At 31.0% G+C, this 14,793-nt stretch overlaps 3 protein-coding genes across 4 annotated transcripts; 1 reads left to right on the top strand and 2 right to left on the bottom strand.

Moving 5' to 3' along the window:
* The first annotated feature begins 1,088 nt into the window (after nucleotides 1-1,088).
* On the top strand, nucleotides 1,089-3,911 carry LOC100798396 (ubiquitin-conjugating enzyme E2 32). Its single transcript, XM_003546272.5, has 5 exons — nucleotides 1,089-1,396; nucleotides 2,124-2,255; nucleotides 2,385-2,469; nucleotides 3,026-3,189; nucleotides 3,271-3,911. Exons 1-5 carry the CDS (start codon nucleotides 1,289-1,291, stop codon nucleotides 3,700-3,702), a joined length of 921 nt encoding a protein of 306 aa, XP_003546320.1. The 5' UTR covers nucleotides 1,089-1,288; the 3' UTR covers nucleotides 3,703-3,911.
* Nucleotides 3,912-5,658: 1,747 nt separating this feature from the next.
* Nucleotides 5,659-6,795, bottom strand: LOC100817067 (uncharacterized). The gene has a single exon (XM_014767844.2). The coding sequence runs from the start codon at nucleotides 6,772-6,774 to the stop codon at nucleotides 5,995-5,997; it is 780 nt and encodes a 259-aa protein (XP_014623330.1). The 5' UTR covers nucleotides 6,775-6,795; the 3' UTR covers nucleotides 5,659-5,994.
* Nucleotides 6,796-11,387: 4,592 nt separating this feature from the next.
* LOC100816534 (universal stress protein PHOS32) lies at nucleotides 11,388-13,392 on the bottom strand. Of its 2 annotated transcripts, none has more exons than XM_003547313.5 (4): nucleotides 13,099-13,383; nucleotides 12,342-12,451; nucleotides 11,790-11,908; nucleotides 11,388-11,693 (listed from the first exon to the last, which is right to left on the bottom strand). In XM_003547313.5, the coding sequence occupies exons 1-4, from the start codon at nucleotides 13,274-13,276 to the stop codon at nucleotides 11,606-11,608; spliced, it is 495 nt and encodes a 164-aa protein (XP_003547361.1). In that variant the 5' UTR covers nucleotides 13,277-13,383; the 3' UTR covers nucleotides 11,388-11,605. The 2 variants fall into 2 exon arrangements, with proteins under 2 accessions (XP_003547361.1, XP_014623305.1); XM_014767819.3 differs by having other exon boundaries at nucleotides 11,405-11,693; nucleotides 13,132-13,392.
* Between the last annotated feature and the right edge of the window lie 1,401 nt (nucleotides 13,393-14,793).

Raw genomic sequence — 14,793 nt, 5'->3', positions numbered from 1 at the left:
TTAAAGAGAAGCATAAAATTAAAAAGTTAAAACAATATTAGTCATCAACTTAGTTGTATGAATAATTACTATGATTATGTCTTTTAGTTCTACGCAATGAGCATTTCTTAGGTCTATTTGAAATTGATTCATCCATTTCATTATGTATACGACTATTGGCTGACCTTCCTGCCCTATCTCGTTGCTTTAAAAGATCAGATATAAAATATGAACTCACATATTGAGATCATTTATTTTTGCTTCCAAGAGAATGAAACTAAAGTTGACAAACTTTGTAAATGTTTTTCAACTTGTATATAATCAACAAAGTCATTACAATTTTAATTGCAAGAAGCACTGCAATTGCATGCGAGCAAGGAATTTAAAGTACTTGAAATTCTCTATAATCACACCACCATTTTTTTAATTTGATAGTGCATGTCATTGTTCATCGCTCAAGTCGCGTATTTATAATTTCTTTAATCTCAAATATTAAAAAAAACAATATTATCTAATAAATTATAAGTTAATATTAGTAACAAAATATTTTAATATTTTTGTTAAACAAAGTAATTTTAATATTTTTATTTAAATTTAAGTATTTTATGTTATTTTTTTAATTTATGAAACAAATAATGATGCTTAACAATAGTAAAAAAATATAAAAAATATATTAAATAAAAAATACAAAAATATTAAATAATATCAAAATAATATAGAAAATATTAATAAAACTAAAAAAACACATATATTAATTCATTAAATAATTAAAATAAAAAATTAATTACAATTTTTTTAAAAATACCTTATGTGCAAAAAAAAAGAATTTAAATCGTAAAATAATTTACAACTTCAATGAAAAAAATATCCATTACTACTTTAAATTATGTGAAAAAAATTCTTACCACTTTAAAAGTCGTGTTTAAAAAAATAAAAAATTAAAATCATAAATTTTTTTCCGACTTTAATAAAAAAAATCATAAAATAATTTATAACTTTAAGAAATAATAAGTTACCATACGATTTATCCTATGCAAATATTAATTTAAATTTTACCCTTAGATAAATTTGAAAAATAAATATCCCCTTTGGGTAGTTTGCCCCATGAGAGACACGTGAGATAGCACAGTGGCAGGGCGTGTCAATCCGAGAGAAAGAGGCAACCAACTTCCCATTTTGTTATTTCCATTTTCCATTCCCAATCGTAAAAACAACAAATCATAATCAGTCATAGCTTCGGCGACTTCTCGATATTATTTTTTCTGACAGAGCCACCGACAGAGCCGGCGGTTCCCGTGGCGGTTTGAGAATGGCCGACAAGTACAACCTGAAGAACCCCGCCGTGAAGCGGATCCTCCAGGAGGTTAAGGAGATGCAGTCCAACCCTTCCGACGATTTCATGAGCCTCCCTCTCGAGGTTCCCTCTTTTTCCTCTTAGATCCTATTATCTCTGTCTTTTTTTCGCTTCGATTTCGTGATGCGTGTTGTGAAGATGGATTTGTATTAGATCGTGATTTTTTGTGTGTGATTTAATGGGGTTTGGAATTTGTTGATTGAGCTTGTTTTGGGAAATTCCTCTGTGTTGTGTTCGGATGGGGTAATTTTTAATAATTTCTAAGAATTTCATATAATGGAATATGTGGAAATGTTTGTTAGGGGAATTCAAAAGTTATTTTAGGAGTTTCAATTTATAGACTACTATTCTTCTGAATTCTGTACAATTTTAAACATATTATCTTCTGGGTTTTGCCTATAAATTGTTAAGTATGAACTCGAATTTTAAAAGACGTGACTTCGAAAGTGTTGTTGGATACCATGTAAGTATGTCTTTTAGCTTCTATGAAGCTTGAGGCCTGTTTTGACCCGAATGATAACTCACCTAAACTTTCTCAAATTAAAGAAAAAAAAAATCTTTTGGGTGTTGGACTGTTGGTACTGTTAATAGTTAATTAATTTTACTTGATTGGTTCACCCAACTTGATAAATGTCTAAGAGTGTTCTGTACTCGCCTGATCTAATTTTTTTTGTCTGTATAATCTGTAAATTGTTACTGGTTTGGAACTTGGAATTTAATTATTGAGTATCGTTTTTGTTTTTGTTGTCTCGCGTTTCCTTAGCAACTTCAGTGGTATGATTGTTTTCAGGAAAATATATTTGAGTGGCAATTTGCGATTAGAGGGCCTCGTGATACGGAATTTGAGGGTGGTATTTATCATGGAAGGATCCAGTTGCCTTCAGAGTATCCATTCAAACCCCCTTCATTCATGTTGTTGACAGTAAGATGTTGCTCCCTTCGCTCTCACCTTATTAGATTCTTGTTTAACTTAATGAACTGTTTTTTCATGTTTGAACTCTGAAGAAACTCGATCCGTACTTGCTTATAAATTTCACTAATATGCTGTTAGCCTAATGGTCGTTTCGAGACTCAAACCAAGATTTGCTTGAGCATATCAAATCATCACCCTGAGCATTGGCAACCATCATGGAGCGGTAAGTAACATTCCTTTCCAGTATTGACACTCTGTTTGCTAAACTATTTTGCAAGTTATTTATCGAGAGGATGACTCAATTTTCTCATTGTACAGGTCATAAATGTCATCATGAATTTTGCATTCTGGATATATATACAGATGCATACAAGATTATAATTGTCTAGTTGTTACTCTGCAGTTACAAAATGGCCTGATATATTTGACTGTGTGCTTTATAATTATCAATTACTATTGTTGTCTAGGTAGAATCATACATTGGCACAAAACATGGCTTCCTCTAGATAGAAGTGGCATTGTATTGATTCCCATATCTTTAGATCATAAGGTTGGATGCTATAAAGATTGGGTAGAAAATACTGATCAAGCAAATTAATTGCATTTTAATGTATAATTAGAATATGAATGCATCTCTGTTTTTTTCATCATTCTTCTTTAACACACTACCTTCATTTTTGTAGATCTTATGCATTATCTTTAACTATACAGGCTGAGCCTTGTAGATGTCTTTGATGGTAAAAAGTTCTATTTTAATTGATGTAAATATCTTTTGGCAGTGAGGACTGCTTTAGTTGCACTGATTGCGTTCATGCCTACCAACCCAAATGGTGCATTGGGATCTTTAGACTACAAGAAAGAAGAGAGGCATACACTGGCCATTAAGTCTCGTGAAGCTCCTCCAAAATTCGGGACTCCTGAACGTCAAAAGCTGATTGATGAGGTAAAATGTTGCTGATTGTTTTCTCCTCAGATTGTGTTTTCTGTAATATACTGTGCTGCTGATTATACTTGCCTATTCTAGATACACGAGTACATGCTAAGCAAAGCACCACCTGTTCCTCAACCTAGTGCCACAGAGGCTTCTGAAGAGAACCCCAGAAATGAAGAGGCCGAGACACAGGTCAATTCACCAAATCCCGAGTCCTTACCTGCAGGAGAGGGTATTACAGATCAAGAAGTTGATGGAATTGTGGAAGAACAAGAAGTCATCCTTGCAAACCCTGCAGGAGTTGAAGTTTCAAGGGAGGTTCAACCAAGTGTTTCAAGGAATGAAGTGCTCCAAAAGTCAGACACAAGGGCTCAGAATCCTAAGCCAGAGACGAGGGTTCAGAAACATGATGATCGGTTGTTCACGTTGGCAGCTATTGGACTCACTATTGCAATTGTGGTCCTTTTGCTCAAAAAATTCCTCAAATCTACACAACATGGGGCACTTTTCTCGGATGGATCTTAAGACGTTTTGTTGCTGATGTTGGTTTCTGAGATTAAAAACTTCTTGGCCTTTATGCAGTAAATAGAAATATAGAGCTCTTCTAAACTCAAATCTCAAAGAAGCATTTTTTTTTTTTAATTTGATTGTACTTTTATTACACTATTTGTAATTATGGTAATATATATGTGCTCCTGCAATAAATTGAGGAGGAGCATGGCCTTTGTTATTAATTTCGTGTGAGCTCATCTTGATTTGTATTGACAGAAATTTATCATCAGTATCGTGGCTAGTTAGCCTAAACCTGATCATGCATGCTCTTCGGGCTTGTCATGGTCTTGAAAACTTATTTGATTTCATTGAACTAAGGCTACGAATTTATCGGGTACTGATTCAATATTCTTTACCCTTTAATTAGAGGAAATGATTTTTTTAATAAAAAAAAAAAAGAAAATCTATTCAGAAATTTAGACGAGAAATAAGGGGATTAATATTTTTTCCTCTTGGCTCTTTCAGAAGAGCAAAATATATAGGGTTTGTGTACCGAGTTAAATAATTTAACTTGTTTTATTTGTCTATAAATAGTAAGTTATTTAATTTTCTTTCTTTCTCTCTGTATAAGTCATGAAGGATTTTGTTTTTGGTGTCCCCTTTTTTTTTTTAACCAAATAGAGATTGGGTAATGAATATAAAAAATAGAGAATGGGTAACGATTTAGATTAATCATTGAACTCAAGGGTTGTACGGTAATTTGTGCTTGTTTGGTTTAATGCTAGAAAATCATTGTTAACATAATAAATTAATTAAAACCCAAGATGAAATTGATCGTTTAAGGTTTAAGTTTTGTTATATATATATATATATATATATATATATATATATATATATATATATATATATATATATATAAAAGAAAGTTTAAGTTCAAACTTTGTAAACAACGTGATTTTGAGAATTCAAATTGCCTCAACCCATTTTGGTTCCGGCATAGAATGTTTATCTTAGAAGCAGTATACTACCTTCAACAGAATATTCATAAATAAGATGAATTTTGATTGACAGACAAGCTTTTCCTGTCTGTCCAGCTATAATCGATTTATTTGTTGTTTTGAAAACAAAATGACATAATCCAGTTAGTCGATTTATTTGTTGATTTGAAAAAAAATAACATAGTCCAGCAAATTTATTTATATATGAAACCATTTTTTTAAATGATAGTAGAAAATTAAATTTATCCGCAAACCTGAGATACAAACCCCTTAACAGTCCGCATTAAAATAATCACTTTCAAAGTTATTATAATCAAATGCGCTAATCCTTGTTTTCATAGATTTATCATTTACCAATAAATCTGCACACAGTTAGTTATATTTTTTCAACATCATTCACAATTTTGCTTAACCATTACTATGTAGTTTTTTGAATAATGAATGATTGACTCAAGGGGTGTACCAAAAAGATGAGAGATAAATCATCAATAAGATTGATGACTCCATTACTCAAAACCAGAGGTTTAACAAAAACAAGGAACAAATAAAAAAAAACAAGAAAAAAATGGATATTGATATATAAAACACACTTCCTTATAAACACCACATTGATACTAATTAAGTTTTTCTTTATTTCTTTCTTTTCATTATATATATATATGTATATATATTATCTATTATGTCTATATATTTTTTTCTCACTAAATAGAGGCCACATTATAAGCAAATGCATAAGTATTCAGCTTTTAATTTTTACACAAACAATTACATATTGCGTTGGAAAAAGATTTCTCTATTGAAAGAGAAGGTATTTCCCATATGCAGCGACAAGAAGACTTGTGGGAAACAAAAATAAGCGCGTAATGTGAGAGATACATCCTTAAATGAGAGAGTGGTGGAGCAGTGGCTGCAATTTTTTTTCTGGAACTCCCTTAAGAATCTTCTTACCCACCCCCCTTCCTCTAGAATAAAAATTGGCATGAACATGAAATGCCGCTTTTTCAAGAGCAAAAAACATTCTCAAGAATCATTATTTTATAACCTCCTAACAAACATAGGAGATAATTCTTTCTAATATCGTATTTCCGAGGATAAATAATCATAACTTGAAACAAACGGACTCCTAAATATCAAATAGACAAGAACTCTGCATAAATTATTTAATAAAAAGACACATCCATTCCATAAAACAAACATTTGTTTATAGTTGATGCTTATTTACCAACTAAAACTTTCAATACAATAAACATAATACTGTAACCTATATCACACTTTAATTAATGCCCTAGCTTGACCATAAGAACACACTAGAGCACACAAACCCTTCCTAATGGGGAATCAACGAAGCAATGGAAAGACAAATACTGGCAGTAATGCTAACCATGCCTTCAGAATGAGCCATGGGTGATGCCACCTTATGCTCCTCAAACCCACTCTCGCACGCAGAAACATCCGCCATAACAGCGCTAAGCATAGTGGTAACGGTGCCGAGATCCTGCGACTGAATGGCATCCATGGCCCTGTGGAGGTTCTCCAAGGCGTCGCTGTACTGCTCCTTGCAGTCCCCAAGTGCTGCGGCAATCTCCGGCGAGACCTTCATGTGCTTGGCGACGACGGAGATGGTGAACTTGGCCTGGTAGGAGCAGGCCTTAATGGCGGCCTCGAGGACGTTCATCAGGTCGAAATTTTGGCCGAGGAATGGTGTGATGGTGGAGACACACACGTCAGGGTAGTCCGTGTGGGAGCAGATATCCTTAACCGAGTGGTGGTCGGTGGCCGTGAGATCGTGTTCCGGCATCGTGATGGTGTTGCCTCGTAGGGTTCCCTTGAGGATGTCCCCGAATGCATTCGAGAATGCTGTCGAGAACGACGTGTATGAACGGTCGTCCTTGCCGGAGGAGGAAGAAGAATGTGACTCGTCCTTAGATAATGATGATGTTGGGTTTTCACGGTTCGGAGACTCCGAAGGTGAAAACCCGACAGATGGCTCTGTCTCTGGGGCGTAAGCCTTTGTATGCGCATCGCATGTGCGCATGCATGGACCTAGTGCAAAGCATAGGAGCAGGATTATGAAAAATTGGGTGAGGAAAGAGATTTGATTTTTCATTTTTATGAAGTTTTGTGAGAAGACAAGAGGTAAATGGATTTTGGGGATTTGGGAATGAGGCATAGAAGGAGAATTTATTAACATGTGAGGGGAACTCATGGTACTAAATTGTTGATGAAAATAGAATGTTGGTTGAGGAATATATAGTGACCATTGTTTATGCTGCTGTTTCAGCATTGTTTGGCGGGGTTTAGAGATGGTTGTAATTTACTTGCATTGTAAACTACCATCTGTATATTTTCCTTTGTTCTACCTCAAAATAGACAATTAACTAGTTTCCTACCTAGTTGTGTCTCCTCTCTATGGATGAAGAAAATTACTAGTTTGATACAAGTTGTTTATACCAGAAAAAAAGGGAAAACATACTTTCTAACTTGATTTAGAGGCCAGCAATTAATAAGAGAAATGGTACGTATGAAATAATAATATATGTTATTTAGTTTATTTAAAACCAAATAAAATACATTTTCATCCTATTTTATAAGTTCTTTTTTTTTTGCTTTCCTCTAATTTTGAAGGAATAAAACGAAATTGCTAATTTTTGTTCCATCATAAAAATATTTAAATAGTAAAATAATAATTTGATTTTGTCTCATCTTATTTTTTCCTCTCAACATCATATACACACACAAGAATTAAACCGTAACGGCATCTACAATGAAAATTGTTTAATGAGTTGCTTAACAAAAAAACATATTGTTTTAATGTGTTATATATCATTTTGAGTTGCTTAAAATTGGAGAGTTGCTATATAAATAACTATTGCTCATAAATTGTTTAACTTTATATTAAATATAAGAGAGAAAAATAAAACATTTGTAAGTTAAACAACTTGTTAATCAAAATAACCATTGGAAAACAATTAATTGAATTATTTAAGATTGAGGTGAAATAAATTGAGTTGCATATGTAAATGTTATTGGAGATACTTTAAGGCCATCTCCAACAAGAAGTTGGGTCATGTAATATACCTTTTATATAAAAAAGAATAGTGATAAGAAAAAACTAGTAATTAATGTTGATATACAAAATGTAAGGATATATTTATGGGACACATTGAATAAATAATTAATTATCAGGTTAGAGAGAAGAATTGTTTAAATTGAAAAAGAAAGTGATATGTAACAATGAGAGTAAATTAATATATGTAAAATGTAAAAAAAATGAATAAATTTGGGGTGGTTCACAAGGTGATTTTGAGAATTAAAATTGCCTCAACCCATTTTAGTTCCGGCATAGAATGTTTATCTTAGAAGCAGTATACTACCTTCAACAGAATATTCATAAATAAGATGAATTTTAATTGACAGACAAGCTTTTCCTGTTTGTCCAGCTACAGTCGATTTATTTGTTGTTTTGAAAACAAAATGACATAGTCTAGTCGATTCATTTGTTGATTTGAAAATAATGACATAGTCCTACAAATTTATTTATATATAGACCATTTTCTTAAATGATAGTAGAAAATTAAATTTATCCGCAGACCTAAGATACAAACCCCTTAAACATCGGCATTGAAATTATCAACTCCAAAGTTATTATAATCAAACGCGCAAATCCTCATTTATCCATAAATCTCCCCACAGTAATTAGTTACAATTTTTCAACATCATTTGCAATTTTTCTTAACCATTACTATGTAATTTTTAGAATAATGATTGATTGACTCAAGGGGTGATACCCAAAAAAAAAAATACCAAAAAGATGAGACACAAATCATCAATAAGATGGATGATATAATATGATAAAAAATTAAATAGAGGAGAAGTTTTTATTTAACTAATGTCTATGTAACACATAATTGAATTCTATTAATTCTTAATTATAAATTGAAATTTATGACGACATATAACCTAATTTTTAATTATGTAAAAATTTTGAGAGATAAGGGTGTGAAGTGGATATTCATATTACATTATGGGCAATAATATTTGAACAATTACTTTTTTTTTTCAAACACTCAATTAATTAATACTTATCATTTTTTTTATATCTCTTTCTTTTTATCATATCATATTACTTATGATATCTTATGATAAGAGGTCTCGCATTTTGTGTATTCAAATCTTATTTTCAATGCATTATTATTTGGGTGTAAGATAATAAATCGTTGACTAATTTATTACCCTCATAGATGACTCCATTACTCAAAACCAAAGGTTTAACAAAAAAAAAAGGAACAAATAAAAAACAAAAAAATGGATATTATATATAAAACACACTTCCTTACAAACACCACATTGATACTAATTATATTTTTCTTTGTTTCTTTCTTTTATATATATATATATATATATATATATATATATATATATATATATATATATATATATATTATGTATTATATATGTCAATTTTTTTTCTCACTAAATAAAGGCCACATCATAACCAAATGCATAAACATTCAGTTTTTAATTTTTACTCAAACAATTACCTATTGCGTACCTGTTGGAAAAAGATTTCCCTATTGAAAGAGAAGTTATTTCCGATATGCAGTGACAAGAAGAATTGTGGGAAACAAAAATAAGCGAGTAATGTGAGAGATACATCCTTGAATGAGAGAGTGGTGGAGCAATGGATGCAATTCTTTTTTCTAAAACATATATATTTTACTAAAAAATTAACTAATAACTTGCTTTGTATATAATACGAATATTTAAGTAATTTTAAATCGAAAGTATAGTAATTATGAGTATCTTACTATTTACTTCCACCCCCCGTTAATAAGTGATCACTCATTAAGTAGTAAACTTTGCTCCTTCAAGGAACAAAATTTAACATTTGTAACACAATTCCAAGAGCATGGAGACTTTATACATGCTTTTAGAATATCAAAGTATAACTCACTAGGATCAACTTAATGTGAGAATTTGAAGTAAAATGCATAAGAGTATAAGCTTGAACCTTAATACGATCATTATATATATATAGAAAGAGGATAGGATTCGTTGACACCAGGTGTAAGTCTAATTACTCACATCAAATCTCAACCATTAATCTAAGTGAATACAACACATACTATTTAAACAAAATAAAAATAAAATATATGAGAAAAGCAGTCACGTGAGTTAACCCTTCCCTTGAGCATTTTGATTTGTGAATCTTTTTCCCTCTTCTTCACACGCAGTCTTCCCCAAATTGATCCTCCTCTCGTCGATTCAAGCAGGGAAAAAAATAATTACCTGAATCAATTGGATTTAATAGTGATTAATTACGTAATGCATGAAGAACAGTTCTTTAAAACATGCTGTTGCTCACGTAATTCTTGAACCCAAATTAGAATTGTGAGGTTACTTGATTGAATTAATTAAGCCTTACAGATGTAGTTCTTTATAAACGGTATTGTTCATCAATTATCAGACATTCAATTGAATTGAGGCATAAGTTATTTGAGTCACATAATTGTGTAGAATAGTTAGTTGCAGTACTTAAGCCTTTAGGTCACGTACTTGAATAGAATTAAGCATTTAGGTCACTAATTCTCCAATTTTTGCCCACTAACTGCACACGAACTCACAATTGAATCAAGGACCAAATACCCAAATGGGATGAGAACGAATATTGCTACAAGTCCAATAATGTTGGGTGTCCTAAATTTTATGGCACCCGACTTCTTTTTTTTCTTCATTGTTAGTTTGGGAAAATTTGAGGATCCCTAATATGATTCTAGGATATTGGGTTGAAAAGTCTATGAAAGCTTGGCAAAAGAATACTTCATAGACTACTTACTAAGGATTACTGTTACTGAATTATGGTAGCAAAGCTATTTGGTGAGTTAGTGTTGGATTATTGGTTGGACATACAACTATTGAGTTGTGTTGTGGATCCTTTAGAGGCTTAGTGAAAGAGTATTGGTGTTGAAAAGACTATGCAAGCTTGGCAAAAGAATACTTGTGTAATCTAGCAAGGTTGATTATCGTGAAAAAAATATTAGTAAGGTAAGGACTAGCCTAAGTTATTGGTGGTTAAACTAATATAAATAAAAACTCTCTTTGTAGTATTCCTTTTACTCTATCATTTATGCGCATATTGTTATATAAGTTCTTATTTGATATCCTACTTCTGTACAAACTTTTTTAAAGCAAAACATTGATTTTAACATCTAATTAAACAAGTTTTCTATGAATAAAAAATCATATATGAGAAGCTTTATTAAAATTGACTTAAATTATTAATCAACCTTTAGAGTATGTTTACTGCTTTCTAGTTTGAGATAACTTTCAAAATCTTACTTCTAAGGACTCGTGGGATTACACTAGAGGTGGGGGGCTATATCTCTGAGCCAAATAGAGATGGGGAGAAGGGGAAGGAGATGCCATGATGACGTTATCTTCGTTAGGCACATTAATTAGTACTTAATGCAATACACTAACTACAAAGACAAAATTAAAAGAATGAACTATTATAAGGACTATTTAAAAAAAAACTTTAAAGGATTAAAAAAAAAACTCCTTTTTCATAGGAAATAAAAGATTATTTAAGCTTTACATTAATTTCACCCCAACTTTTTAGTTGACGTGATTTTTACTTTCAATCCAAACACATTAGTTAATGATCCATGCTAATAGACAAACTTTTTACACGCAAGATTCATTCATCGTGAACACAGGGAGTGTAGAACTGTCACCTGAATCATTTATTTACTTCATTAGGATGAAAGATAATATTATACAAATTATTATATGAATAATATAACTCGATTTTGTCTTCTCAAAAAAAGTTTTAACATAATCATACAAAATACAGACTATGAAAGACACCAAAGTCATTAACACATGTACAACCGGGTAGAACAAGTTTAATTTATTCCTACATCAAATTAAAAAACGAACTAATAGTTGTGGACTGAACTCTTCACCACAGTGACAGGACAGGTGGCATTATTCACTACATAGTTGCTGACGCTACCCATTATAACCCTGTAAAAAGTAAAGGCAAAAAACATAAGAATGAAACTCATTGATTTCTCAGTAACTCAATGTTATTTTGGAGGACCTGGTTGAAATTCTATGTACCTTTGGAGCGTGCCAAGGCCTCTGTTCCCTAAGGTAAGGTAGTCTAAAGGTACATGATCAATTGCTTCGCATAACCTCTCACGAGCATCTCCCCAATAGATCTTCATTAGCACCACAATCTACCACCCCAAAATCAAATTAGTTACGATAATGTCATGGTACTGTTTTCTAAGACAGTTTTCTCATGACCGTCCCATAAAGGTTGTAGTAAAAAAAATTATTTTTAGTAGTGTGAAATGAACATACATATATAATGGCAAATTACAAATATTTGTTTTTCAAAAAAAATATGATTCAAAAAGAGCTGAATTTCTATGCATAAAAATTGTTATGCACTGTGAATCAATTAAAAATTATCATTTATATGATTTTTGAGATTATCATTTTAAATTTTTAATAAAAACTTGTTATATGTTTACAAATTATGATTAAATGATTATGTAAAAACCATTTATACTATGAGTGAATATGTACACTATTTTCTCTTTTAAGTATTAGATGAGAGCATAATAAACCTTTAAATTCAATTTGGCAAAATCAAATAAATCATACATTCTTTTGCTTGGCAGCAGTTGACACAATATCAATTACTTCAGGTGCTGGTTTCAGTTCATATCTCTTCATGAGCACAGGGTCAGAGAACTCAGCCAGAGGTATCAGAGCTGCATTTATATCAACATACATAGACCACTGAAAATCTCAAATACATCCACCTCACATTAGAAACAACAAAACAATCATCGATCTGTAAGACGGATTTGTTAAATTTAACTAATTTGCATACACAATCATTTTTACATATCAAAACTCAATGACTATTAATTAAACTCAAATATATAATTTTATATTAATTAATCCATATGTCTGTTATCAATTATATATTACTCTTAAGAAAGCTGATTGAATTTTCGGTTTATCATGTCAAGTCCTACACATATTTTGTAGGCTAATATAAACTTATGCGTACGTAAGATTCAAACCTTTAAAAAAAGACCTTTGACAAGTATATAGATAAAGTTTAAGTCGTGTTTTTAACCAAGGTCCCTAACAAAATATATAACAAAATATAGTTTGATTTGAACTATTTTCATCCCTAATTAAAACACTGAAATCATTAATCATAAATCCTAATAATAAACACGGAAAGGTCAATTAATGATAAATCATTTGTACAAAAGTTTTTCTGCTAACAATTAATATATAATCTTTTAAAGTCTCAAAATAATGAAAGAAGGGTTACGACGAACTATGATAACATTCTAACAAATTAATATCTATGAGATAAAAAAAAAAAAAAAGAATTACTAACGTGAGCCAGTGGTTTCCCAGAGCTGCATCTCACCGTGCTCGTAACCATGAGCATTGCGAACGATGATGAGGATGAGGTTGTCTCCTTCTCTGACGACGTTATCCACCGTCCAATTCAGTGCTTTGATGCTGCATGCTGAGAAATCAACAGCCACGCCCAATCTTCTTGCACCTGCCATTTTTTTTCTCTTTTCTCTCAAAAACAACGATGATAAGTTGATAACATTACTCACGTGATGGGACAATTTACGAAGGTGGAGGACGAATATCGCAATTTTTTAGGTTGACAATGAAAGAGCGACCATTTCGTTTTGCATTATTGGTGGCTGAGACTATTCCATACATTTGCTGACTTTGAAATTGAGGTTAGCTAATCGCCACCCACCGTTGGATGGAAACAAAGAAACCAATCCTTCCCTTTTTGGTTATATTTTACTAGTTTTATTTTTAAGTTTAAATGTGTTTCACTAATCAATCATTGATGTGAATGATATTGAGTTTAATTTATTTAAATAAATTTTTGAGTTTAATTTCAATAAATAAAAATATGATTAAGAAGAGAGGTTTCATCAAAGGTTGTCAACCACATTTAAGTTCTCTATGAAAATTAGTTACTAATAAAGTTAATAAATACTCTATAATGATAAAAAAAATTAGATGTGTTTCTAATTCTAGTTATGTAATATATTCATTTTATATTTTTAGTCCTCATAATTTTTCTTTTATAGTTTTGGTAATTGTAAAATTTTATTTTATATTCCTATAATTTATTTTAGATAGTTTTAATTAGTTTCTTTCATTATTTATTGATGTTGTGTCAACAATCTATTAAAGAATAAATTTAACATTTTTTAAATACCAAGGACTATAACAAATATATTTTAATAAAGAGCCAAAAATCTTGTTTTGATTCTTTATGTTTTTGAAGTATTTTGTTTGGTGCATTTTAACAAAAATGTTAAATATATTAATAGAAAAGTGTGATGTGTTTGTTAATGTTAATTAAGATGATGATATGAAATGTTAATTGAAATAACATTGTTTCAAATAATATTATTTTGATCCTTTGATATTTTAAAATGATTTTAATTCACCTCATCAAGTTTTTAAATGGTTTCAATTTTTGATCATTTAAGTTTATGAAAAGTTTCATATTAGCAATACTAATTTCATACTCACATACTCAATATCTATCTCTAGTAGCATATGATCTTTTCCTCTTTCTCACAATAATCATATCTTTTTCGTCCTTTGATCTACTACTTCAAGTAGATGTTGATAAGTCTTCCCCTATCAATAAATTCAACAATACTCATTATCCATGACAACATATCCAATAACAAGCATCTTTGACCACCTCCTAATACAACTTAAAGAGTTTTGTATGGTTAGAATTCTTTTCCTCTACCTCATAATCAGGGCAAAGAGAGAGGTTGACCCGGGGATGCCATGGTCACCCCCAAAAATTTGCAACTTCCTTTAGAATTCATATATGAAAGCATATTATGGCTATCCTAAGGGGAAAAAATGAGATATTTGATCTTGCCCCCATGAAACCAAAAGTTGCCATTGCCACTACTCATAATAACCATGTATTCCAAGTGATAGATTAACATTGTCTTAAGAATCAAGAATAGGTTGTATTATGAAATATATCAATGTAATTTGATAATTAATTATTCAAATTAAGGTGACT

This window comes from Glycine max, chromosome 15 (assembly GCF_000004515.6).
Source record: "Glycine max cultivar Williams 82 chromosome 15, Glycine_max_v4.0, whole genome shotgun sequence".
NCBI classification, from domain to species: Eukaryota; Viridiplantae; Streptophyta; class Magnoliopsida; order Fabales; family Fabaceae; genus Glycine; species Glycine max.
The sequence above is the reverse complement of the archived record's forward strand: the minus strand, read 5'-3'. Positions and strand labels throughout refer to the sequence as shown.